General features: G+C 46.6%; 1 protein-coding gene across 5 annotated transcripts in view; it reads right to left on the bottom strand.

Moving 5' to 3' along the window:
• Window positions 1-4,163: 4,163 nt before the first annotated feature.
• DNM3 (dynamin 3) overlaps window positions 4,164-25,963 on the bottom strand; it is a 183,213-nt gene continuing 161,413 nt past the window's right edge. For 2 of the 5 annotated variants that reach the window (XM_074597678.1, XM_074597679.1), the window contains 3 exons: window positions 25,090-25,316; window positions 23,788-24,024; window positions 4,164-4,358 (listed from right to left, as the gene is read on the bottom strand). In XM_074597678.1, the coding sequence (XP_074453779.1) occupies window positions 4,322-4,358; window positions 23,788-24,024; window positions 25,090-25,316 (501 nt within the window). In that variant the 3' untranslated portion in view covers window positions 4,164-4,321. Of the gene's footprint in view, window positions 4,359-5,795; window positions 10,314-23,787; window positions 24,025-25,089; window positions 25,317-25,963 lie in introns of those variants that run through there. The other 3 variants (XM_074597675.1, XM_074597677.1, XM_074597676.1) reach the window with 2 other exon arrangements.

Below are 25,963 nucleotides of genomic sequence, written 5' to 3'. Positions count from 1 at the left end.
GTTTCCCAGAAAGCTGCTCAGCCACCAGGATGCCCCATCTCGTGCTGGGCTGATGCTGTTTTAATGCCACCATCCAAAGTTGATTCACAGAGCCCATCGGTAGCGCAAGGCTTGAGCGTAAATCAAAAGTAAATTAAATCTAGCCTGCCCGGCGCCTGCTGTTAATATCTGTCACGGTAGAGGCTACAAGAAAGCAGAGTTTCTGCTGCAGCCATTCCCCCAAGGAGAAATATTTCCCCAAAAATACTCTTCCCAAATTCAGATTCTCAAAACCAGTTCTGGGTTAGGAAAAGTGCAAACATCAACTACCCAGACACCATTTTAGATGGAAACGGGCACAGACACCCGCTGTCACCTCTGCCGCAGGTGGAGCTCGGTGGATCACCTATGCAGGTTGATTTGGGCTTTGATTCCACAGGAGACACCCACCCATCTGCAGGCAGGATGCGGGATGTGTCCCATCCAGCCCGCCCCGGGCAGTTCCATCCCTGCCCACAGCCCCAGGACCTCTCTGCTCCTTCCCTTCGCTTCCTCCATAGCCTCAGCCCTTGCCCAGAGATGGCCCCAGGAAAGGCTTAGCCCTCCGTTAGCTTGCCCACACAGATGCCCTGCTCTCCCTAACCTGCGAGATGAAAATACAAAGCCGGGTCCACAGCCCAGATGCAGAAAGGAGGCGCTCTGAAGGAGGGAAAAAATGCAAGAGCCAGGGAGAGGAGAGGAGGAGACGCAAAGGCCCGTCAGGTTTTCCCTGGGACCTCTGTGACCTTCTCCTGAGGACACACGCTGTGCAATGCTGCTTAATCATAAAATCATAAAACGGTCTGGGTTGGAAGGGACCTTAAAGACCATCTAGTCCCATCCCCGCTTCCAACACTTCGTGTTGGTTCCCCCGAGGCTCCCGAGAAGCCAGCAAAGCCCCAGGCTGGTGAATCACCAAACCATTCAGTGTTTCTTAATGGCGAAGCAGTTAAGGTCAGCTTGCAATGCCCAGCTGAAGGAAGAAACTAAGCAGATACAAGTTAAGGGAGCAACTGGGGAAAAAAAATGAATAAAAAATTTAAAAATAATAATCATAGAATCATAGAATGGTTTGGGTCGGAAGGGACCTCAAATAAACAGATGTCTCACCAGATGCCTTTATCAGGGAGTGGAGCAATAGGACGAGGGGTAACGGTTTTAAACTGAAAGAGGGGAGATTTAGATTGGATATCAGGAAGAAATTCTTTCCTGTGAGGGTGGTGAGGCACTGGAACAGGTTGCCCAGAGAAGCTGTGGCTGCCCCATCCCTGGAGGTGTTCAAGGCCAGGCTGGATGGGGCTTTGAGCAGCCTGGTCTGGTGGGAGGTGTCCCTGCCCAGGGCAGGGGGTTGGAACTGGGTGATCTTTAAGGTTCCTTCCAGCCCGAACCATTCTGTGATTCTGTGCCGAATAAATGGCCATTATGCGTACGTCTTTATGCCCGAGGTCAGAATGTGCTCCACAGAACAAAACTCTGCCATACATCTGCGCCCAGTTCGGCAGTAACACTGGCTGCCCTTTGAGCGTTCTCTGCCTGAGCGTACCTGTCTGCGGCTGCTCTGACGGAGCTCGCGCCAAGACCAAAGAAACAGGTCCTTCTCCGTCTGTACGCAACCAAAGCATCATCAACCAACTGCAAAGAGTTAAGTGTTATTTTGCATTACAAGGAAGTGCAGTTTCTTTCTCTTAAGTTTCCAAGTCCACTGAGATCGAGTACTTCAGTGGGACATTTTCTTGTGATTTGGAGCTGGCCAAATGCGAGTAACTGTAAACTGGCCAGGGATAAACCTCACTCCTGGGGGAGCTGCTGACACGTGCCGTCTGGAATCTCCATCTACAGCCTCTGCTGCAGGGAAAGGCAAGCGTCAGCCACCCACGCCGTGCTGTCAGGGGCCCACATCCCTCCCCACGTGGCAGACGGGGATGTGGGAAGCCTGGAAAGAGGCAAGCTTTAGTCTGCAAAGGTAAGATCTTTTTATCTCTTCAATTCCCACCGCAATCACCAAGCTTTTCTCTGCACATCAGACAGCTTTGTGATGTCAGAGGCAACAGCAACAACATGTACGATCGGGAAACCAAAACAGAATGTTGGTCCTAACCCATCCATTGAGAAGCAGCCCAGGACATGTAGTGCCACCAGCTGGTGCAGCACCCTTAGCCTCCTCCACCTAGACTGTGTACCACTGCAGGGTGGAAATAGCACAGACAAGGTTAAAGACCTTCAAAAATTCATCCTGCCAAGGTTTTCCAGCACACCGATACGTTTGTCTTTCTACTTACAAGATTTTTAGGAACAGCCACCAGAAAACCATGAAGTTCCAAGTCCTATTTCCAACAATACTTTTTTATCAAATACTTCAGAAGAAGGTAAAGATTTCTGTGAAAGGTTTAACACCATTAAATGCCCCAAGAAAGAAGTTTGTGCCTTAAAGCCTAATGCACGGGGGTTGGCTAGTGGCTAGGAGCAGAACAGCGGCTCCTGGCTGGGGGGCCGTAGGTGGTAAGGCCGTACAACTAACATGTCAGCCACGTCTTATTTGTTGTTGGTTCATCTGTCGGTACCATGCCACGTCCCAGAGGCAACACAGCGAGAGCTTCCCCCGGTGTGGAACAGGTTTTTGAACCACCTGGAAAACAAGCAGCTTGTGAAATTCTGTCTGTTCCCATTACCTGAGAGGCGAAGCACGGCCAGAACCTCCTTCAGAGACGCTGGGTATAAAAGCTGTCACTTCTGTCGTAGTCCTCAAAATACACAATTCCTGAACTCTGCTGAGGTTATTTTGCCTCCGTACCTGACAGCGGTAAGTTACACAGATGAAAGGTACGGCCAGTCTGAGCTCCCCTCCTCATCCCCTACTCTTGGGACAGTCATGCTCATGGGACCATTAGGGGCCTCCATGGGAAGCACCTTGCCCATGACCGTCCTCTTTCCAGATCCAGCAATTCCTACTTCAGCACACGCAGTTCAAAGGTCTCGCAGGAACTATTATTCATCTCCCTCTCCTAAGAACTGCTGTACTTGGGGTATTTTTTTCCCCCCTTTTTGCTAACGCCATTGCTGTTTCTTCTGTTGTACTCTACCAAAAGACAAAATCTAAGTGAGAAGAAAGAAAAACCTGGCCAATTCTCCAGCTCTCTGGGCTTGCCGCCCCTTAGAATTTGAGCAAACTCGGTGCCTGGCATTTACCAGCACACGCAGGTGGTTCGACAGCTCCCTGGATCCACGAGAGCTCAGCAGGGACCTAAATCAGCTGGAACAGGAGGAATTGCCCAAATTCAGCACAGCTGCGTCAGACCTGGCTTGAAACTGAGCACACCCTGTGTGTTGTCAGCCCCTTCTACGCACACGACACTGATCTCCTCCACTCTCCTGCCCCCGTCCCCTGAGCAGCTCCCGCTCGCCCTGAGCTTCCTACTACCATGAAATGTCTTGTGTTCCTGAAACAACAGGCTGGAGTCCTGATGCCGCGTTGTGCCTCCAGTTCATAGCTGCGTGGTGCCTTCTGATTTATCTGCAACAGTTTGCGAGACATCCCTCCTTTGTTTTCATAGGAGAAAAAAAAAAAGTCAATAAAACCCATCAGTTTCCCTCTTTTTTTTAAGATTTGCTCTTTATATACTTCTCTGGCACTCAAAGCAAGCACGTCTTCTAAATGTTAAATCACAGATTTTCTCCTTCACATAGGGACAGACACATTTGGAATCCCAGAGGTAGCTACTTCCAGCCGTTTGAGCTCAGATGCTCCAATGAGGTCGGCTCGCAAGGAATTCAGAGGTTTAGCTTGGAAAAAAACCAGCCAGAGCAGCTGTGATTTATTTATAATTGTGCAGATTCCTCAGTCTAGAGACTGCTGCAGTTCTTCTCCTCGGACTTTCCACTCAGCCAGGTGCTGCCGCCGGTGCATTAGACATGTTTTCGGACTCTCTTATTGTTAAAGAAGGTGGCTATTCTTCCTGTTAAAGCTAAGCCAAAGCCATTCATATGGAGAAATCCTGGTGGTTAATGAATTCCCAGCAGAACATCCCTCCCTCCACCACCTTGGAGGGTGGGCATCTCCCGGGCAATTTCTTCCATGGGGTGTGAATGGCTCCAGTGGAGAAAGACTGGGTAGACCCTTCAATAGAAAACCAGCACGCATTCGTTTTGTAACCAGAATTTTTATTTTCTTTATATCCAGGCTTATCATTGACATCTGAAAATAAAATCTTTCATTTACAAATAGGCTAGTGCAAATTAAGGGTAATTGTGGACACACACACACAAAAAAAGACAGATTGCATGTAACAAAAGAGAAATGCGTGTGTTAGGATGATCTTCCTGGAACAGCTGGCGGACGTCGCCTAGGAAAAAGACAAAAAATGACCCAAAATTCACGGGGAGGGAGGGCAGAGGAGAGATTTAAAACAAAAGGCCAAGATAAAACAAAATGACTCGTTATACAAAATTATCTTACTAAAATGGGTTACGAGAAAAAGGCACAGAACATGCACATTAAGGAAAAGAGCAAGAGCGAGATTAGAATCAGCTGGCTGCCAGCGCAGCCTCCGCTTCCATCCTCACCGCTTCCCACCTGACTTGCTGGCGCCAGAGAACTGGGACAATCCCATCACAAGCGTGGAGGTCGCTGGTCACAGGCTTTCTAATTTTCTTGCAGCAAATAATATCCTCTGGAAGAGCTTTTTTCCCCAGCCAACCTGAAAGTCTGCACCGCTATCTGCTGCAAACGCTGTTCTTGGAGGAGAGCTTTTTTAAAATGAGATTCTGGTGAAATCAGGAATGGCCAAACAAGGTGGATCTATGGGCTGGATTGCGGTATCTCGAGGGGACGTTGCTGGGGAAGGTTAAAACCGTGGGTGACGGTGCAATGAATCTGCTCCGAGCCTAGCAGCAGAGATCCTTGGCAGCTGGTGGCCCGGTGTACCCAGCGTACAGCACTGGCGTGTCCCCACCAACGTGCCGGGAGCCAAACGCATACAGGGGCACGTAACTGCAGCCAGCCGGGACACGCGTGACACCGCTGTTCTCCGACGGGGAGTGCACAGACTGCCTCAGGCCAAGCCATTAAAGGCTATTAGAAAAAATAAAAATCTCTCAAAACATTATAGCAAGCAAGCGAATACAATGGGGATGTTGCTGCTTTGCTCATCCCACCTATTTCTACCCTCGCTCCCCCACCCCACCCCTTCCCAAAACCTGTCTAAGGACCAACGTAGCGACTGTTGCGCTCAGTGAGGAACGTCCTCTCCCGTAGGCAGCTGTTGTGCTTGCTGTGCCATACAGACCGTCTCCTCCGAGCACCGATCCCACTTCCTTGGCGCAGACTGATCTGGAGGAGGAACTGAGTAATCAAGACATCTGCACATCCGTACACAACCGCTTCAGGGGAAAATCCCTTCCAGACGTTAACGCGTACACTTGCACAGTTTTACTCCAGCTCCTGCTCTGGAGGACTTGGCCTGGCTTTCTGCTCAGCTCTGAATCTCCCCCGAAACACGCTTTCCCCAGCAATGAAATGAATACCAGCTATGGCTTGAAAAACATGCAACAGCCGTTCCCCAGAAAAACGTCCCTGCGGCACTCCAAGCCCCTGACAGGGCAGCAGGCTGAGTGCTTCCCATGGGCGACTTCTCCCCCTTTGCCCCTTTTAATGACATCTCCAGGGATCTCAATGCAACACACATCACTGGGAAATCCTCATCACGGTCCCAACAGAGGCAGTGTGGCATGCCGAGATGATGGCGCGAGAGACAGAAGACCACTCATGCGCATCCAGAAAGTAATAATAAAAGCCCATCAAGAGTTACAGTTTATTTCAGGTTTCAGAAATGCAGCGTAACATTTTTACAGCAGGTGTTTGTGATGCTCAGTAATGACCACGGTTTCGGGAATCGACCTGCTGTGCTCAAAGGTCAACACCGGGAACCATTTACAGATTATGAAACCAAAGGCAGATGCATTGGCTCATATGAAGTAGGGCATTAACATACAGAGCAAAATTCAGAAAGAAAGAAAGCGTTTGCTTCTTACAAAAAAGAAGTCATCGTTTACACCATCCTGGAAAAGTAAAGAGACAGGCAGTAAAGCAAACGGCCGGCAAGACGGGACAAATCATAGATCAAGCAAGAGTGGAGGACTGTCTGGACGGGAGGAGCCATCGGTATCAGCTCGCCTGCAGACAAAGCAAGAGGAAAGACAGGCAGAGTAACATTCGTTTACATGAGGGAGCTGCTCTGCTAGAGCCGGGGAAGGAGGTTCGATGCCACAGCGGGAGGAACTGCGCCGTAAGCACACCAAGCGGTTGGATGCCTCCCTGGTGTCGCAGGTGCAAAACAGGTCTGCTTTGAATTGAGGAGGTTTGGAGTATTTGAAGACAGAAAGGCAGAACTAGCCAGTAATCTCAGTATGCTCTATACACGTGTAGTGTAGCTGTCTGCGATAGAGAGTATAATAGTTTCTATGTTATGCTTTAACACGAAATGCCATAACCTATAATGTTATCTCCTCTAATATAATAAATAATCTACTTTTATGAGGCTTACTCAGAAAGTGCAACAAGATCAGCAATAAAATAAACACACATTGACTATGTACATAAGCCTTTTCATTGAACATACAATCTTTTTAATCCTAACACAAGATCCCTTGAGATGAAAGGCCGAGAGCTACTGACGGCACGCTCAAGCTCTTGGTCAGCCGTGGCGAGGAGAGGAGGAACATGTTCTCTAGGCGGAGACCCAGGCTCAGCCTAAATGCGATACTAGATGAGCACCCTCCTGAAACTTAGCTACGTACATCACCCAGCTAATTATACACCTCACATAAGAGCAGAAACTCTGTGGTTGCTTAACGGGAGTCTCCATACTCCCTGGCAATCTTCTGAGCTTTGCCAGAGGGAACTGAAGAAAGGGAGAGCAACCCGTGCTTCTCGTCTGCGGGAGTTCAGGCTCAGCTCACCCTGTGGAAGGGCGTCTGCAGAGAGGGCAGTCGGAGGCAGCCAGTCCCTCCTCGGGATGCTTGTCCTGCTGTCATAGAACCATAGAGGTTTGGGTTGGAAGGGACCTTAAAGATCATCTAGTTCCAACCCCCCGCCCTGGGCAGGGACACCTCCCACCAGACCAGGCTGCTCAAAGCTCCATCCAGCCTGGCCTTGAACACCTCCAGGGACGTGCTCCTTCGGGCATGGAGAACAAGGGATGGGAGAGACACGACTCGCCAGCACCAGGAGCGGGTGGGACAAACCAACCTGTTGCAGGCACTGCACCGCAGGAGGAAAGGGGCTGGGGTTGGCAAGTCGGGACTTACTCAATTGGATGTGGCAACTCCTTGGGAAGCACTTAGCATTTTCCCTAGAAACAACAACTCCTCGCAGTTTATTCCGAAAAGCCTATATGCAAGAAGTTAGAGGTAAAATCACCAAACTCTGGAGCTGTGCTCAAGGTTAATTATGAACCTGCACATCTAAAAGCGTTACATTTCGGGTGCAGGGCCAGATTCAGATGGGATCTGAATGAGGATGCAGAGGAAGGGGGGCTGTGCAGCTGTGTCCCACCACCTCCACACCGAGCATAGAACCAGATGGTGCCGACCGTGGGGCCACAGGCGCCTCGCTGCCCCCTCCTCCTCCTCCTCCTCTCTCAAGTAAATCTACCCTCAAGAGCTCCATTTACAATTCAAGATTACTGCTGAGAAAGACAATTTCTTGGAGGGCAGAGTAAAGGACGGTGCTGAATTGTGCCTCCTACTTCCTGATGCTTGACACAAACAGTCATTAAAGTAAATGAAGGAGCCTCGAGTACGGAGGATTTTAAAATGTGTTTTTAGGCCAGGATCTGTGTCATCTAATGAGTCTCCTGGCTTACCGGCGGTACCACCCTCCACTCCCATGCAGCCACACCGCTCTGAATCACCTTCTGGAGCCTCTGCCTCTCGTCACTGAACAAAAGGGACCTTGGACAACTAAGTCGAGTGTTTAGGGGACAGTAGGATAAAGCCAGACCAGGGCCTTGCAATGTCACTGGATGAATTTCAAAATGCGGGGTCAAAGCGACATTCTGTGGCTGAAGGGGAAGAGGCGCAGAGCTTGGCTTTCTGTCAGCAGGCAGACAAATAGTTCTGATAAACTATATACAGGTTTGCTGGTTAGGCAACAGGATGGACTCCTATAGCTATTTATAAAAATACAGCTAATAGATGGGTTGAATGTTACGTCAGAGAGTGCTACGCAGTGGAAAACCACGTAGAACACAAGAAATACCATCATAACATGTTCTCCTTTTTTTTGGTAGCACAAATCAAAATGACTGTAGTTGGGTTTGCAATCTTTTTTCCTTGAAAGCCGGTTCTGTGCACTTGGTGTTGGAGATCTGCGCTTGTTCTCCAAACAAACACCAGCCACTTCAGCAGTCTTCCGAGATCGCCAAGACGCCGGTGCTCTGACAAACTCCATCTTCGCTGGGCTTCAGATGTTGACCTCTAGACTCCCCAGGTGTGCGTCACAAGTGCGAGGTTGACAGGAAATTAAAGTTAGGCTAACATACAAATCACGATGCTTTCCCAAGCTCGTCTCTCTTACGCAAGCTGAGATGCGATTTGCTTCCGCAGTGAGCACAACTGTTTGTTAATCAGCAGTCTGGGAACACTTACTAGGCAAAATCCCCATCGGTTGTGGCTCTTTGATGGGATTCTTCCTAACCATGGGGCCACAGCATACTGAAGCCCTGCATGCCGGCTCAATAAATAAATTTATTAGACTAATCATACTGGGGGCCTTTGAAACCACCAATCGCTTTGCATAGGGATCTGTAACCGTAATTGTAATAGTAGCAATTAATATTTTTCTGAAGAAACAAGGCCAAATTCATCTCTAGTTTAACGCTGTTAACTCAGTAAATTTTAAACTGTAAGGGTGACACTGACCCAAAGTGTTTAAAGTGAAGTCATGCAGTTAAGACAACAGGTTTTTGTAATTCATTAATATATAACGTGCAAAACAATAGGCAGAGAGGACCTCTGCAAAGTGAACATCTGCCAAAATGGTTCATGGCCAGGATGCACAGCTGAGCAGGTCTCAGCACCCGGCTGGAAAAGTGACCCTAACCCGAGGCGTGCGGGACTCCAGGAGATGCAAAGAGAAAACCTTTATATAGGGGGCATAGTGGAACTTTATCAGCTGGCGTGAACAAATATCTCAAATCCAAACTAGGCGCAACTCTAGGCCCTACCTCTGTGAATTAGCTCACACAGTCCATTTACAGCAGTGCACATAGCTACGTCCGTATCTATTTTTCCTTCTGTTTCACAAAACGACCAAAACCAACGCTGGGTTCTCAGAGTGCGTTTATACGTATTACACGCACTCACATACCCACAGGGTTTCCCGTGAGTTCAGTGGGAGTACAAATGCCAGCAAGCACTAGCAGAGGACGGAGCGGGCTGGCACACGCCACTCTGTCACGTACCGGCTCTTCAAACCACCCTTTCGCATCCTTGCTGCGGGGCGAGATGGCTCCGCACTGAGCCTTGCAAGCCGGGACACCGCTGCCTGGTCCTCACTGACCACCCAACCAACTCCCATCAGCCACCAATGTGGGAATAAAGTAACGCACCCGTGGTCCCATACACACTCTTCTTGTTTAACAACATTCCTTAAAAACTAGACTGTGGATAAGGAGAAATTCTAGGAGAAGCAGCCGTCCAGCAAGCTTCTTGCAAGAGAGGCGTGGAAGTGTGGGGCCTTCAGAAGAGCTTGGTAAGAAACCACATTGTGTTTTCTCTGACCAGTTTAGCCATTCAAAAAGAAAACAGGCATAACTCTGTAATTCCAAATGACAGAAAACCTGAAAGGTACAAATAAAAGCAAGATTCCTTTCAGATAAGGGTAAAAAAAAATTAAAAAAAATCAAATCAACACGTGCACAAACACACACAAAGTCAAGCCCTCCTTTGACTATACGAGCCTGTGAGCACAGTTGCCTGGGTGAACACGCGTGTCAGTAAGTTAGCCAACATCAGCTATTGCAAAAGGAAAAGTCAAGGCAGCACAGACCTTCCCAAAACATTTAAGACCTCAGAAACAGTGCGCAATGGACAGAGAGTACATCAGTAAAATCGGTTACTTGCCTATAGATGTCCGTACATGCAACTATACATTGGTTATTGCAACAGTTATCAAGCGATTTGCTTCCACATATTTGGTTAACAATGAATGACATGCCAGAAACTTCTTTTAGTCTAACAGGGATGAATCTAACGGACGAATTACAGTGGGCCGAGTAGGTGAAGGGGGTGGTCTTCGACTGGAGAGAAAGAGAGAAGAAACAATAAGCACAAACACTGAGAAGGAACCTGGCACCCCTTGCTGTCGCTACGTGAACATGCACATGCACCTGAACACAAGAACCTTATTTCTGCATACGATGAAGCATGACAGCCCTGAGCACCCACGACAGGGAAGAAAGCGACGGGGTTGCCACGTGCATACCGTGCCTTAGCTCTTGTGTATCGGGCAGCTCTTCTCCCTGGTCCACAGCCCGGGTTTCTCAGGGGTCAGTCCCAGCCTGGACAGCCACAGAGGGGACTTATGGGCACAGTTCAGAGTGGCCAGCCGGATTGGGGAAGACAGCCCACACTGACTTCAGCTGCTGTTTGCAGAAGCAGAAAACCTGCAGCTCCTTGCGCAGTTGGGCCAACTGGAGCCACGCCAACGTGCTTGAGTTTGAGGCACAAATTTCCAGCTTTATATCATATGGCCAGTTATGAAAACACTAGCCATGGCTATGGCTTCTGGATTCATTCATTTACTACTAATGTGTTCCTCTATCAACCTCAGATCGACTCCCAGATTTTTTCGGGGAGGGCTTATGGTTCTTTATTCCCCTATTTCAAATGGTTGATTCAGCACAGGCTCCAGTGTGTTGCAAACCCCTGCATTTCAATTCTGACTGCATCGCCATCTGATAAGAGACCACAGTGCAAGAGTTAGAGGGCAGCAGTACCATCCCTGAGCGTGTCGCACCCCCGGTCCAGGCTGAGACCTTCCCCTCCCTCATTCCTCCAAGGATGACACACCAACCCTGCTGGACTTGTAGACAGATTCTCTCTGGTAGCTACGTAATCGCCTTTTACATTTTTGTGTGTGTTTAGGGTACGTGGTTCGTATCCGTGCCACGTGGAGATAACTCCATCACCTTAGTTACAAGGAGTATTTTGCTAATGCTCCATTCCATTTGGGCTAAAACACCCCACCACTGAGCAAAGCTTGTGCAGCATCTGAGGTGACAATACCTGTTTGGCCTCAGACAGTTCTGCCTGGCACGGCTTTCTGCTGTATAAATATACCTAAATATACCTCACAGCCAGGCTGTTCCCTTAGCAGCACCCTCCAGCAGGGGTTTGTTGCTGCAGTTATTCCAGTTCACCTCTTAACACGGTGTTTTTGCTCCCCGTTTTCTTTAACGGGAAGTACCAGCTCTCTCTTTATTCCCTAAGCCGGCCCAGATCACCATGAGAGAGTACAGCTGCCCTAAGAGGGGTGTGAACCTGTGGTCTGAACGAGGTGGGGAGCTGAGGGCTCTTCGGTTCCCATCCAGCTTCGTCAGACTTCATTAAAGACCAAGACAAATCGTCCAGCCCTCCCTAACGCTGTCCTCCACCTGTGAGAGCAGGAACAGCTCCTGTCTCCGAAGATTACAAAGGAAACACGTCTCATCCCGCTAAAGCTAAATAAAAGATGAAAAGAAGGTAACGATTGTTAATCTGCTTTGAACTGGAACATAATACGCGAGACAAATTTACACTTGACAAAAAAAAAAAAAAAAAAAGGTCTTGCTTGGCTCCAAGTGCATCTTGTACGACAATATTCTCTTTTGGTGAAGAAAGGAGAATTTTAATCCCTAACATGCAACGCCTACAAAATACGCCAACTGAAGCGTTCAATTAAATCAACAAGCTAAAAAAATAGGCAAAATATAATTTCTTCATGGTGTATTTTTCTTACAGAAAAAAACGTTACTGCGTTAACTATTGTTTCTTGTGTTGCTCCAGTGTAGGTCTTCTGGACCCATTTCCAAAATTTGTAGTTTCATAAAGAACCACTTCTAAGGCTCTGCATTTCTGCTGGGTTGCATTAAATTATTCCTTTGTTGAAATGCCTCACATTGCATTGTTTAGCGCTTACTGAAAACATCGTATCATGTGCATACAATTTACAAACAAGGGAAAATGCACACAGCTGTCTTCATATCAAATTTAAAAGATACAAGCCCAAGCATGCATTTTAATACCAGGTTGAATGCAGCACACTGGGTTCAAATAATGTAATTTAGGCAAATTGCTATTTAGCCCAGCAGGATCAGAAACCGGAGAGCACAGCGGGAGTATTTCCTGGATATAATCAGTCAAACCCAAACCTGAACCAAAATCAGGTCTGAGCCACATTTCCTCCTTGAACTGGAGCCGTTATTGCACCCTGACCATTATTTTCAATTTTCCTTCAAGCTCAATCCAGACCTGAACAGAAGAATCCCCCAGCAGGCTCTCCCTTTCCGCTCCAGAGTGCCACTTCAAGGAGAAGCCGATACCCCACAGGGTGCTTCTCCGAGGAGGAGCCGCTGCCACCGCGGCGGCCTGGGGCTCAGCGCCACACTGCAGCCTCTCCCAACGCCAGCCGCCTTCTCCCTAGGGCACTGCCCCACGGGCAGCTCTGCCCAGCCAGGGGACGCCTCAGCCCAAGCTCTCCCCCATCGATTCCCACCAGGAATACCTGTTGGTGGAGATGCAGGCGTGTACCTGGGATGCTCTGCATACATATGCTTGTGTGCGTCTTCCCAACGGGTAGAGGCAGGGACGTACGTAAGGAATGGGCAGAGCTCTCCGCAGCTCCAGCCCCTCTCCTCTGCCGGCCCCGTGAAGGTGCTGCCTGGCTCCCATGCAGCTGTGCAGGGCTTCCTTCCAGCTCCTTAACCACACGCACCACGACCAGAGGAGTGGGAGCTGCACCCTGGCAATCAGAGGCGCCTTCCAAAAGAGTGGCAGATGTTTGGGAAAAGACAGTGCTTGGGAAAAGACCCGCAAAAGCACCATTCACACAGACTCACAGACTGACCGGGGTTGGAAGGGATCTCTGGAGATCACCCAGTCCAAGCCCCTGCCAGAGCAGGGTCACCCAGAGCAGGTGGCACAGGAACGCGTCCAGGCAGGTTTGGAATGTCTCCAGAGACGGAGACTCCACCACCTCTCTGGGCAGCCTGTGCCAGGGCTCTGCCACCCTCAAAGGAAAGAAGTTCCTCCTCACATTGAGATGGAACTTCCTATGGTCAAGTTTGTGCCCGTTACCCCTTGTCCTGTCCCTGGGCACCACTGAGAAGAGCCTGGCCCCATCCTCCTGACACCCACCCTTTCAGTATTGATAAGCATGGATAAGATCCCCCCTCAGTCGTCTTTTTTCCAGACTAAAAAGACCCAAATCCCTCACTCTAGTCCTGCTGCTGACAGCCTCCTGGGCAGTGTCTGGTTCCCTGTGCCAGTAAATGCAGCAGGAGGGGCCGTGCCCCCCAGTCCCTGGGCAGAGCATGGCGCAGGGTTCAGCTTGGGTACGAGACCTCAGCTGCGACAGCCACCAGCACATAGTAACAACCAGCACGAGCCGAAGCTCAACTCAAAGTGAGGGAAAGGACAAGCCCAGAAGTTGCCTGTCACTAGATTTCCCTGTCAAGGTGACAAATCATTACGTGACCATTTTTACACTGGGAGTAGGATTCAAACCTTTTTGTCCCCCTAAAAGGAATCTCATCCCCATCTCTTGCCTCTCCAGCTCCCCGGGACGGAGGGATGCAGGAGCCTGGGCACCCAAACCCCCACCTTGAGATAACAGAGTATCTGTGGGACAAAAGTAGTCCCACCTTTCCTCTCTTTTCTGGGCACCTCCGAAAAACGCAGGGCTGAGGGAAGCTCTGGCGGGATTTCGGCACCATGGCTTTCTGAGAAAAGGTTTCATAAAGGAGAATTGCCAGACCGTCCACATGCGGAATATAATCCGCAGAGGAGAGGAGAGCAGCAGGGGGAGCTCCAGCCTGCCTGTGGACAGGAGCAGGGGAAAACCAGAGAAAAACAACCTCCCCCAAATCCCCGCTCGGCACTAGCTGCCATGTCAGTGAGTAAATATGTGACTAAGCCCAATTAAATGTTTAGTCTGAGGCCAGAAGATGATAGCGGTAGAGACGGCGTGGACCGCGTTTTCTCTGTGTTATCAGAGCGATCCTGACTGTCCCGCGGTGCCGAGCTCTTCCCAGGCCCCGAAAGGCGGCTCCCGATTCATAGAAAGCTCCTTCTTCTAAAAATGTCCCTGCTGCAGTAATTCCAATGTGGTTATTGTCTCCAACATTTCAGCTGGGTTTTTGAGTTTTGGGGCCGAGTCCCGCCGCCTGGCCCCTTTAACAGGCTGCGCAGGCTGTTGTGTTGGTTGTTTTTTTGGGTTTTTTTTCGTATTTTAAAAAAAAAAAAAAAAAAAAAGGGAAACAGTGTTTGTAAAAGTTAGTGCTAAAGGGGCAGGGGATCATAGGTCCCCAGGGTTGAGTAAACGAGTCTGCAGAAAGAATCAGTTCTTCTAACTAGCACACATTAAGCAGACATAAAGAATTTACCAATGAAAACTGTGGACTAAGTATGTATTTAATAACTCCCTGATGTTGCTGCAGAGACTCCTTCTTTGAAGAGCTCAGTGGGGTTTTGAACGGAGGATAACTCCTACCCCCATGCAAAAACTTTTTGAAAAGGGAAAAGTTTTACGTTTATTTTTAAGCTAAGCAGCACACCCCATTTTTCCAGTTTTAAAAGAACTCCTAAAAGCTTTAGCTAGGCAAATGCAGAGCAAAAGAAACTAAATAAAGCAAGTCTAGACTTAAAATTCGATCAGAAACATATGGGAGCTCTTCAAGCATTTGCCTTTTGAGAAGTGCTATCGCTCCCCACACAGAGTCTACAAAATATGCTTTCAGTAACGCATGGCTGTAATTACCATGGGAGGCCCCACTCACAGAAGATGGCTTCTCTGCTCCCAGCGCAGCAAATGTACTTCTAAATAAAAGGCTTTCATTTCCACTTACATTTTACATTCTTGTTTGCTTGTGACCACCAGAGAACACTTGTGGAAGGCACATAACCATATTTTATGATACATCCTATAGATCTGAAATTGTAAACAAAAGTCTATTATTCTCTCCCTTTTCCATGAGCTTGGTTTCCCTGTAAAGCAGCCGTCTCGGACTACACTGATACGTGACATCGTCTTTGCAGAATCTAACAAGAAAATATTTTTTAAAAAATCTCTAAGCAGCTTTAAGTCTGACTGCAGGCAAATTTTATTTTAAGTGGCAATACAAATCTGCATGCAAGGCACACAAAAAGGGGATAAACGAGTGACTTCAGGTGAGGAGTAAATATAGATTCTCATTCGGGTGACAATTTAGAGAGACTAGGTAACTTGTTCTTGGGATAGTTATAAATACCTTGACTAATTTTATTTTTATAGTTTTCTCCGTCTCAATAAGATCCTGAGAATCCCCCACAGCTTAGCCTCTACTTTTCTGGGGTCTTCTATCGACCCGTCTAACTTTTATATGGTACCACTCAACCTCTGTCAGCTTCTGAATTTGACAGAAAACCCAAACCAGAAGTGAAACCTCTCTAGCCATCATGGTTTAAGGACAGAGGTAAGACCTGGTTTGTAAGCCTGATTAGTTAGATTACAGCCTACGCATACTTAAAGCTCTTTCTGGCCTACAACAGATGCAGTACAGCTCTATGGGGTGTCCCAAACATCAACTCAAAAGAAAGGATCTTGAGTGGAAGTAGAAAAGCAAGAGGAGGAAAGGCACTTGCTACTAGTGACACAGGTCATAAGAAAGTAGGAAAAGCAGAAAAAGTATGATGACATTAAGAGCAGTAAAGCAGGAATCATGGACAAGGATCAGGAGGAGATGATGATTATGGGATAAACAAGAAACAGCACTCAGTGGTGATGAAGGGAGAACGGAGTTGGGGAATATCTGTCTGATATTACTAACGTAATGGTCCAAGAGAGTGAAAATTTCTCAGATTTGTTCTTTTACCTGAAAGAAACAAAAAAGCAAGAGTGGATGGGAAGAATGTGTCCTTCCACTAGCCTCCACCATACTGCGGCAATATGAATCTCCATTAATTCGAATGCTAACACTCTTCCAAAGCACTAGGGTTAATGAGGTTCCACTGTGTGTGATTTAACTTAATACAGATACTCCTTTCAGAGGCAGAGGTCCAAAATATGATGCTCCACTAGATTGATTTATTACTTGTAACTCAAGCTACATTTTCTATATGACCATCATAAATTCACATCTATCACACGCACATACAAATACATTTGTATGTTTATGTGGGTGTTGCATTTTCGAATTAGTCATTTCAGGGAATTACTGTGTCATATGGAAAACTCACCTTGAATAAACAAAAAAATTAATTCAATGGAGTGACCAAGAAAGACAATTATTCTTAACAAACTGTGTGCTCTTCAGCAGCAAACATGTCGAGTATGCAAGTGTGCAACACAGTAGTGAAGGACTGTCCCAGCCTTTCAGCAACCCTAGGTCAGGATGGTCAAGAGGATCAAAACTGCCCATGGAAGAAGAGAGAGTTCGGAGTTGAGTGATACATTCAGAATGCTGCTCTACCTTCCTCTGTCCACAGAAGATGACAATAGAAGGGCCTCAAAATCAGCAGGAGGAACACGTAGTCTTTGCATAATAGCTCAGGTCTTGTGTACTGGTCTGTGTTTAGCTGTACTGTTCAGCATCAATGCCAATCATGTATCCTGTCTTTGAACACCACGCATCTACTTCTGCCCACTCTGTTCTTCCTTCCTACTCACCTTTGATTTTAACTCTGCTTTTTTGTCTTTCTTCTCCTTACTTACCTTGGTGCAAGAAAGGGAGCAAACATCCTGGTTGCCAGCTTCAGCTGGAATTGCATCTCTTCTTGTCCATGATGACAACTAACATGATTATCAGTGTCACTGTTGTTAATGTAGCTATTGAGTGCCCCCATTCACTAACGATCCAGTACAGCTTGCAGGGGACAGGAGAGTTTCAAGGAGAGCCTTTCAAGATGCCTGCAGGTTCAGGAAGTTTAAATCATCGCTGCTTTCTCTCTATTTCTCTGCTCTCTCTCGTACATTTTCTCTTCTAACTTAAGGAAGGCTAGAAATGCACTGCTGTTCTGCCCACTTTTTCAGACAAGGCAAGAAACTCCCTGCTTACAGCCTGTTATTAAACTATTCTGTTATGAGATTTAATAATTACTGAGGACAAAACACATCTTCAGGTTCTTGTATTTCTGGCAAACAACATTTGCTATTGTTTGACTCTCCTTTTTCAAGCTGAGAGACGCTAAAAATAAAAACCACTTCCTTCTACTAACACTATCTTGAGAGAGAAAAGGCTAAGGATGAGGGGAAAAAAAAAAAAAAGCTTTTGCTGAAAATACCTAACAGAATAAATTACTTCTTCATTCAGTTCATCATCTGACACTCCCAAAGCAGGCTTTAACTGTGTTTCATAGAATCATAGAATGCATTGGGTTGGAAGGGACCTTTAAAGGTCATCTAGTCCAACCCCGCTGCAGTAAGCAGTTTGAGGATTGCACTCAACATCATCTTTATCCCACAATCACTTCTTTCAAATCTTTCCAGGTTCCTTCTTTTGCTGTCTTCCTCATTGCTGCATCATTTTTATTTACCCTTCCCCATCACACAGGACTGGACTACGCTATGAGTAATGAAGAGATGTTTCCCAGACTGATGCACTTCACTGAACTTTGAAAGTAACTTGCAACATTCCCAATAAAACGGATCTCTCCTCGTTCATCTCATTAAAAACAACTTTTGTTGAATACAGCAGGAGCAAGTAGCTCAGGAACAATAGTAAAGACAATCAAAACTACCTGAGATAAAATAAATAAGACCAAACCTCAACCCCACGTAAAACAAGTGACACTTCAAATACGTTTGTTCAACTGTCATAGTGTATCGCCCGTCAGAAAATTCCTGGACCGCTAAGATGGGAAGTGGAGATCCTGCCCCTGGCTGATGAAGGGAGATGCTGATGGGAGTTAAAAGTCAATGGCAGCAGACGTAGTACCTGGGTTGCAACATCTGACATCCCATGAACTTCATTTTACTTGGTCTTCAGGACAGTCATCTGGAGGAGAGGTACATGAAGGAAGGCAGTGAACAAAATCCTGTCGCGAGTCTAGAAGAAAGCCATCCTTTTAGGGGCAGCCATCAGTGAAGCTCCTGGAGCAGAAGTGGAGACCCTCCTGTATCTCTCGTGGCATTACAGTTCAGGCAGCTGAAGAATCAATTGTGTGCAAACGCCACTACAAATTTCTCCTAAGATCGGTATTGCAGAATTAGAACGAAACCACAAGGGTTGTTGTATCATGATATTTTACATGTTTTTAAAACCTGTCGTGACCTGCTTTCTGGTCAATGCCTCCAATATTTATCCTCATTCAGAATGTTACTTCTTTCATGACCCCAGGTAAGATGACCAGTATTCCTCGACTGGTTTTGCACGTGGCAGCATGGCTAGCCTAAGTCGCGTAGCTAGTGTTTCTAATGGATGTCACAGCCACGGACACCAGCCTGCTGTTAAGAAAGATTGCCAAATATTGCATTGTATGGTTCGAAAACGGTCTGAAAAACTTTAAAAGAAGATAGAGATGCAAGGAGCAGGAGACAGACTTCCCAAGGTGCGAGGGATGGGATACGTTGGAAAGAAACCAAGACAAGATGGTGAGAAGGAAAGGAGGGAATACGTGGGGAAGGGAGACAAATATACTGGGCAGGAAACCAAGTGAAGGGAAAAGGTGAAAGAGGAAGCAAACAAGATAGTCAAGAAAGGGACAGCAAGGGAAGAGGGAAGGGCAGAAGAAAAGGGAAACCAAAAGAGTGATAAAGGAGCCAGTGGAGGAGGGAAAAAGCAGAGCTCCTTTCTAAAAGATAAGGGCAAATGAACGGACTGCCCTGCCTGAAGCAGCCAGCAGCAAAAGGAACGTATTACTGGGTGTCCATTTCAACAAGAAATATAAATTAGACTGGTAACAAATGACACACGGGTGTCTTCCCCCAGGGCAGAAATCTCAGAAAGAATAATTTACATTCTCATAAGTCTTGTGATTTTGGGGTCCTTGGACAGGCAGAGTTGGAAACGTACTAACTACGGAAGAGCGGTTTCCCCTCCTCTGGTGGGCTCTGGCTTTGCGTCACCCGTGTAGCTGTATATTCTTTCGATCACAGACATGAAATGCAGAATTAAAGTAGTTACTCTTTGTATTTCTTTTCCCCCTGAAATTCAGCAGCATTTTGAAATCCCTCCATAAAACACTCTTGTCTCCTTGCTCGCCTTAAACACTCCTAATTGCTGATTATACAATTATACTTTTTGAATATAACCTTCGCTGACGATTCATTCAAAGAGGACAAATGGATGCTACTGCTGGCCGGAGCTGTGCTCTTCTCTTTGGGTTTTCAGATTGAGACCATCCAACTCACTTAGTTGTCCTGCCAGAATAATTTGATGCAATGGCTATTTGATTATTATTTATATTCCATTAAAAAAATACAGTAGTAAGCTTTTAAGGCTGCTAGGTCAAGCTTTCGGAAGAGCGGAGATTCACAGGCTAAGGCAGGATAACCCTTCTGGCCTTACATGCCTGTGCACTACAACAGCTTTTAATCAAAGGACCACGTGCAATTTTTTGCAAGGAATTCCTTTATCATTCAATAATGACATCGAACGTTATTGGGTTAGACGTTACATTAAATCTTTCCCAAGAACTCTAATCCATACAAATCCACCACAAAAAGCTTACTTAATGGTTGATAATTGGCAATCAAAGAGCTGAGGGCAGAGCCTGTGGACCAGGACACGCCAGGCAGTGGTGCTTTCTGCAGCGCTTCTGACTTTGTCTGGACATTTCTAACTGTAATTACTGTCAAGTGTAAGTTTGTGCCGGGTTGGCAGAAATATGTAATGATGGCTTACAATGTAGATGGAAGATGTAATGTAGTTACAAACACGACACGTCACGTAATTAGCCTCGGTGGCATAATAAAACGTAGCTGCATAGCAGCCATCACCCCTTCCATGCTGGCTGGCTGTGGGCTGAAGTAAATTGAAGGGAGAGTATGGGACTCTTCGCGAGCTCACTCGCGATTCTCTCCTCACTACTTGCCTCGCGTGTAAAGACCACCCTCAGCCCCCAGGGACCGGGCACCAGCGAGCCTAAGGGTGACACACACGTGCTTGAGAGCATTTATGTTCCTGCCTGCTTGAGTGGATGGTCCAGCCCTTCAAGACCCCCGCTTAACCAGGTCCCAGGGTTCCACATCACACAGGGTCGTGTATGTTTTAATGGCAAAGCGAGTAACAACCTCCGGTGCTTCGTTGGGAAAGCCTTCAGGAATGCACAGTAGCATGGCAGAGCAGGACACAGAGAGAAGAGGGGAGCACCCTCCCACCCCCGCTGACACCATGGGCTCTGCCACCAGGAGAAAAAACATTTTCAATTCAATTATTTTCCTCATGTCAAAGCTGAGACTCCCATTCAGGACATTTAAAAGCCATAAATCAAAGCATCCACAGTAGAACGAAAATTGGTCAAGATCAGGCTTTCCAAAGAGGCAGGCAAACACACATCACGGTAAGCTAAAGTGGCTCTAGCGCCTGCTTAAAGCCATCTTCCCAAAGCAAGCACACAGCTGCATTTTCTTTCAAAATACTACTGCAGCCTTTTAAGAGAGAGGGGGAATAATCTAAATTCTGGCAGTGGGGAATATTTCACAAATCATATATGCTTTGGCATCAAGCCCTTAAAGCCAGGGGCCTTTACTCACAGGCTTTGCTGGGAGAGATCCACCCACCTCAAGTGGGATTAATTAAGAGAGGCATGTATCATGCAAATAGTTTCTGTTTCCTTACAGAAATATTCAGAGCACATAACCCAAACCAGCTTTAGAACCAGAGCAAAGCAAGGAAGAAAATTATTTCCTGCTCCCCTAACCCTTTTCCTTTCCCTGTACAGTAAGTGAGGAACAGGGAGAGAATGCTGAGAGCTCACCATTTCTGTACAATTCCTTTGATTGAATGCTAATAAAATTGAGGAAAAAAAGAAGTTCTTTTAAAGGCAGGGGCTATATTTCACTATAAGGTTCCCAATTCTCCAAACCAAACGTGTGCTCAGCCACTCGTTGGAAAAGGACAGGCCAAATCTCAGCCCTGAAAATTATGGTGTTTTTTATCTTAAGGCAGGACAGGAGAACATAGAAAGTTTCTATTTCTTCAGCATGTCAGGATTTTCAGCTCCATGTGACAGTGACGGGGGCTGCAACAAAAAGCTCCTTTGGAAAGCCAGATGAACTTTAAAAATACAACTTTCTTCTCAGGAAGCTCAATTATTTCCCTAGATAGGAAAGATCCTGACGCTTCAAGGAATCACTGCAGAAAATGGTGGTAGAACAGTCGGAGCACAGAGCACCAGTTCAAAAATAAGTCACAGGGAAAGCTCAAGTTTCCACAAGAACTCTTCCTCAAAACTATTTTTTTTTCCCCTTTTAATATCTCAGACCCATTTTCTGAGTCAATTTCCTATGATCCTGCGAAGGCTGTTATTAAAACCAGACCAAGCGTAGCAGAAATTCCAGAGCTCAAAAGAAACATTTAATAGGCGCAGGAGCCGGCCACACTGTCCCACTCAGGTGATTTCCCCTGCAGCCCCCTTCCCTGGGATTTCCCCTCCCTGAGTTTAGTCAGCAGGAGAAAAACCTGAAGTTTCAGCAAAACGGTAAACCCTTCCTTCATTCTTAAGCAGCTGAGATTTTTATTCTTGTTTTATGTCTGAGGCTTTCATAGCTCTAAAAAAGACATCTAGGATCCAGTCCAGAAGATGTGTATTGCAGATATTTTTTTTTTCCACAAAAATGTCAGGCAGTCGTACAGTCAATTATATATCCAGCTACAGCATTTTAAAAACACTGACCTCCTTTATCAACCACTGCTTCTCATGCCACCAGTGGCAGTCACGAATTGAGTCATTCACAGGTTGCTTACCCAAGTGTCTCTTTTGTGCGCTAGAAAATTCCTTTCTGGTCTCCATCCCACCTATCGCTTTAGCATCAAAAAGATTATCATCGGAACATGCTCTTGGCAAGCCACCTCAGGAAAGCAGAGTTCATGCAAAATCACAGCCAGGCAGGACGAAGGAGACATGCTCGTTTGCAAGGCAAGGTGAGAGACGCCGGGGAGCTATGGTTCTCTCCAGTAGTACAACTGACAAACGCTGGACCTCACTTCTCTATCTAGTACGTGATTTATCCTCCCACGGCACGTGGGAAACACCAGGGCCGGTACCCTTCAGCTCAGTCCCAGGCTCTCCCAGCGAGGGGGTGTCGCTTAGACTTCTCCCTTTCCGGAGTGAAGTTTAGTACCCAGAAAGGCAATTCTAGCGTTCTCCCCAGTGGTGTGAACTATGAGATATCCACTAAGATCAAAGACAGCATTTAATGGTCGGGCACTGATGCAACAGCACCCTTTTCCTAGGCAATATATAAAAATACTTAATTCCTTTGATATACCTCATTTGTTTATTCTTCATATTATAAAGGATAATTATATTAGAAATAATGATCCTCAAGTTTAACTTACTGACAACTACAAGAGATCTCACCTATTTAAAAGAAAGTTTTTCTCCAAAAGTTCTCTTCTCGATTACCATTTCTAAAACTTAAAATGTGCGTGTTTTCTTTTTGTTTCTATTTAACTGGCATTTTTTTTGCAAACTGTGACTAATTTTAATGTAACAGTTAATTTTTTAGAAATGGAGAAACCCCCTTGTTCCAACATTGCCTGATCTGCCCATGCCTCTCATAATTTAGGAAGTTACCAAAGCCTTCAGAATCAGAGGCTTTCATATATACGTTTATATAGAATTTGAGTGGTTACGTGTATTATGTCATTGTGAAAATAAATATTAAGGACATTTTATTAATATAACTCGTATTAAAAAAGCAGTTAATGCCACGCAAAATTATAAAATATGCAAAGCTGCTTTAAAAAGTACTGATAAATGCAAAGCCCTAGGAGGAACGGAAATGATCTGGTGATGAAAATACTGTTCCTTAACTAATGGTTTTATACCATATGATCTACACTGTTAGACAAGTACGGACTGTTTTCAACTGGCTGTAAATTACTCGCCTTGTGGAATAAGAATCAGACTCCTATCAGTTTGTTCCACTGGTTCTACGTGGATTGTTCTTGTTCTCCCCCAGAAAAGCCATTATTTCCTCTGGCGAGGACTCAGAATGGCAGAAGTGAGTTGTTGTACCCCTGTTGCTCCTTCTGGTGTGGGGGGGTAAATGACCTCTCTCTCTGTGCACCCCTACGTGGGTGCAACACAACCAGAACAGGGGTTCTTAATGGAAGATAATCAAGTGTCTTCAAATTGACCGACTGGAACTTTTTTCCCCAGGAAAAAAGACTTTCTACCTTTTCAAAAACTCATATTTGGCCTAAAAATTGGTTCCTCAAAACACCTTTGACTCTGCGGGGAATGTCCAATTTTGCTTTGTTACAAGACTTTTTCAACCACAGTGCTCGACTTTCTGACACAGTGCAGAATCTGTCTGTTATGCTAGAGGGAGAGAACCATGCCCACCACCAGGAAGATTAGACATCTTACCTTGGGACGCTGGGAGGAGCCCGGGTCGGCCGAGAGGGAACCTGAGGAGGTCCTCCAAGGGCTTCACCACCACTTGGAAACGGAGGCAGTGGTCCTGGGCGGAATGGGACCGGAGGAGCCCCCGACTGAGGGCCTGGAGATGGGATTGCAGGAGCGGGTCCTCGGCCAGATAAAGGTCTGGTTGGGGGATTGTTTAATGTAGGCCTCCTCTGAGTTGAGGGACTTGGAGGAGGTGATCTAGTGAAATATCAGTTAAGAAGTTCAGTAAGGTGGGGTTTGTGGTTTGTTTTATTATTTTTAAACAGAAATTAAAAGCTTTTTTACGCCTATGACAGTTGTTTCTTCTTGGCATTTTCCTTAGCTGTCAGGGTCAGACCATGACATATATTTAAGTCTCACACTTACCTTTCCCACAGACAGCACGATATGATTTCTGACTTATGACAGTCAGAAATAAACATACAAGCAAAGAGGTATATGTAATGGATTTTAATATTAGAGTTCTAATAATGTTAAGGGCTACCAAGATGCTGAGGGGACTGGAACACCTCTCTCATGAAGAAAGGCTGAGGGACTTGGGTCTTTTCAGTCTGGAAAAAAGACGACTGAGGGGGGATCTTATCCATGCTTATCAATACTGAAAGGGTGGGTGTCAGGAGGATGGGGCCAGGCTCTTCTCAGTCGTGCCCAGGGACAGGACAAGGGGTAACGGGCACAAACTTGACCATAGGAAGTTCCATCTCAACGTGAGGAGGAACTTCTTTCCTTTGAGGGTGGCAGAGCCCTGGCACAGGCTGCCCAGAGAGGTGGTGGAGTCTCCGTCTCTGGGGACATTCCAAACCCGCCTGGACGCGTTCCTGTGCCACCTGCTCTGGGTGACCCTGCTCTGGCAGGGGCTTGGACTGGGTGATCTCCAGAGGTCCCTTCCAACCCCTGCCATTCTGTGATTCTGTTGAGTGGATTTTCTAGGACATGGAGCCTGAAATGCTGAATTAGTACAACAGCTTGCAAGAAGAGGCCTTGTGGACACACAAATAGGGTGACAGAAGTGGCTGCTATCTGAAGTATGAGACAAGCTATAAATCCACTGGATGGCCTTCTACAAGGCAAATACCTTGTCTGGTGTTTACATATGTATCCACAGAACACGTATATGTGGCAAAATGTTCTGATTTCCCTCATAAGTGTCATTAATGACCTGGAGGAGTATCTGCCCAAAAAGACAGGGAGGGAGGGAGCTGCTGCTGCTGAAATATCTGCCTGCCCTAAATTTCACTGCAATACAGATTTGAGGATCCTTACCTGCGGGCCTGCTGAAGCCAAGAGTCGTCCACAGGAGGGGGTGCAGGGGTTGAGACAGTGCTAGTGCTGATATCGCCAATGATGGCTAGGGCTTCCTTTAGCGCTTGGTACATGCGGAGCATTTCATCTCGCCTCTGCGCCTGTTCAGCCGACTCCTCCATTAGAGTGTTTTGGTCCTCAGAAGAATACAAATGAGCCAGGAGCTCTGCGTTGATAAATTCTTTTACCTATTTCATCAGACAAAAAAAAAAAAAATCCCCACCAAAACAAATAAATAAACCCTACCGAAAACACAATACTGAACAAATACGGTGTGAGATCCATGGAACCCAGAGACAGAAGTATCTCAATTTAATCTGTTTCTCCTATTGCCTTACGTCGATTCTACTGGTCAGATCTGGGACTAAAAAACGCTGAACTCAGATTAAGCTGACGGTGCAGCAGCCTCAGGTCTAGCTGTGGCCCAAGGAAAGGCTGGCACATGGAGCTGGGCAGAGCAGCTGGAAAAGGATGGACTGGACCGGACCTTTTAGCAGCTGCCTGCACACAGATGGGCTTAACACAATTATGAAGCCACGTTCTGAGACAAGGATTCGCATGTGAGGATGAGATGGTTTTGTGCAGACAATCCCCAACGCACCGCGGCCATTTTTTGGTGGCTGTCTTTGAAACACCGGATGCAGTTGGAGCTCACGTTGGTCTGTGTCTCTAAGGTGACACCTGTGTTTACAGTTCATTTCAAACAGGTTCCCAACAGCTCCCAGGAGATGGCTGTCATTCTGCTCCAATTCTAAATGGCTAAGAAGTAAATGGCAGCTAACGGCACTACCATTAGATATACTAAATTCCCCCAGGAATAGGAATTTTCAGGCTT

Source organism: Larus michahellis, chromosome 8, assembly GCF_964199755.1.
Source record: "Larus michahellis chromosome 8, bLarMic1.1, whole genome shotgun sequence".
In the NCBI taxonomy this organism is placed as follows: Eukaryota; Metazoa; Chordata; class Aves; order Charadriiformes; family Laridae; genus Larus; species Larus michahellis.
The sequence above is the reverse complement of the archived record's forward strand: the minus strand, read 5'-3'. Positions and strand labels throughout refer to the sequence as shown.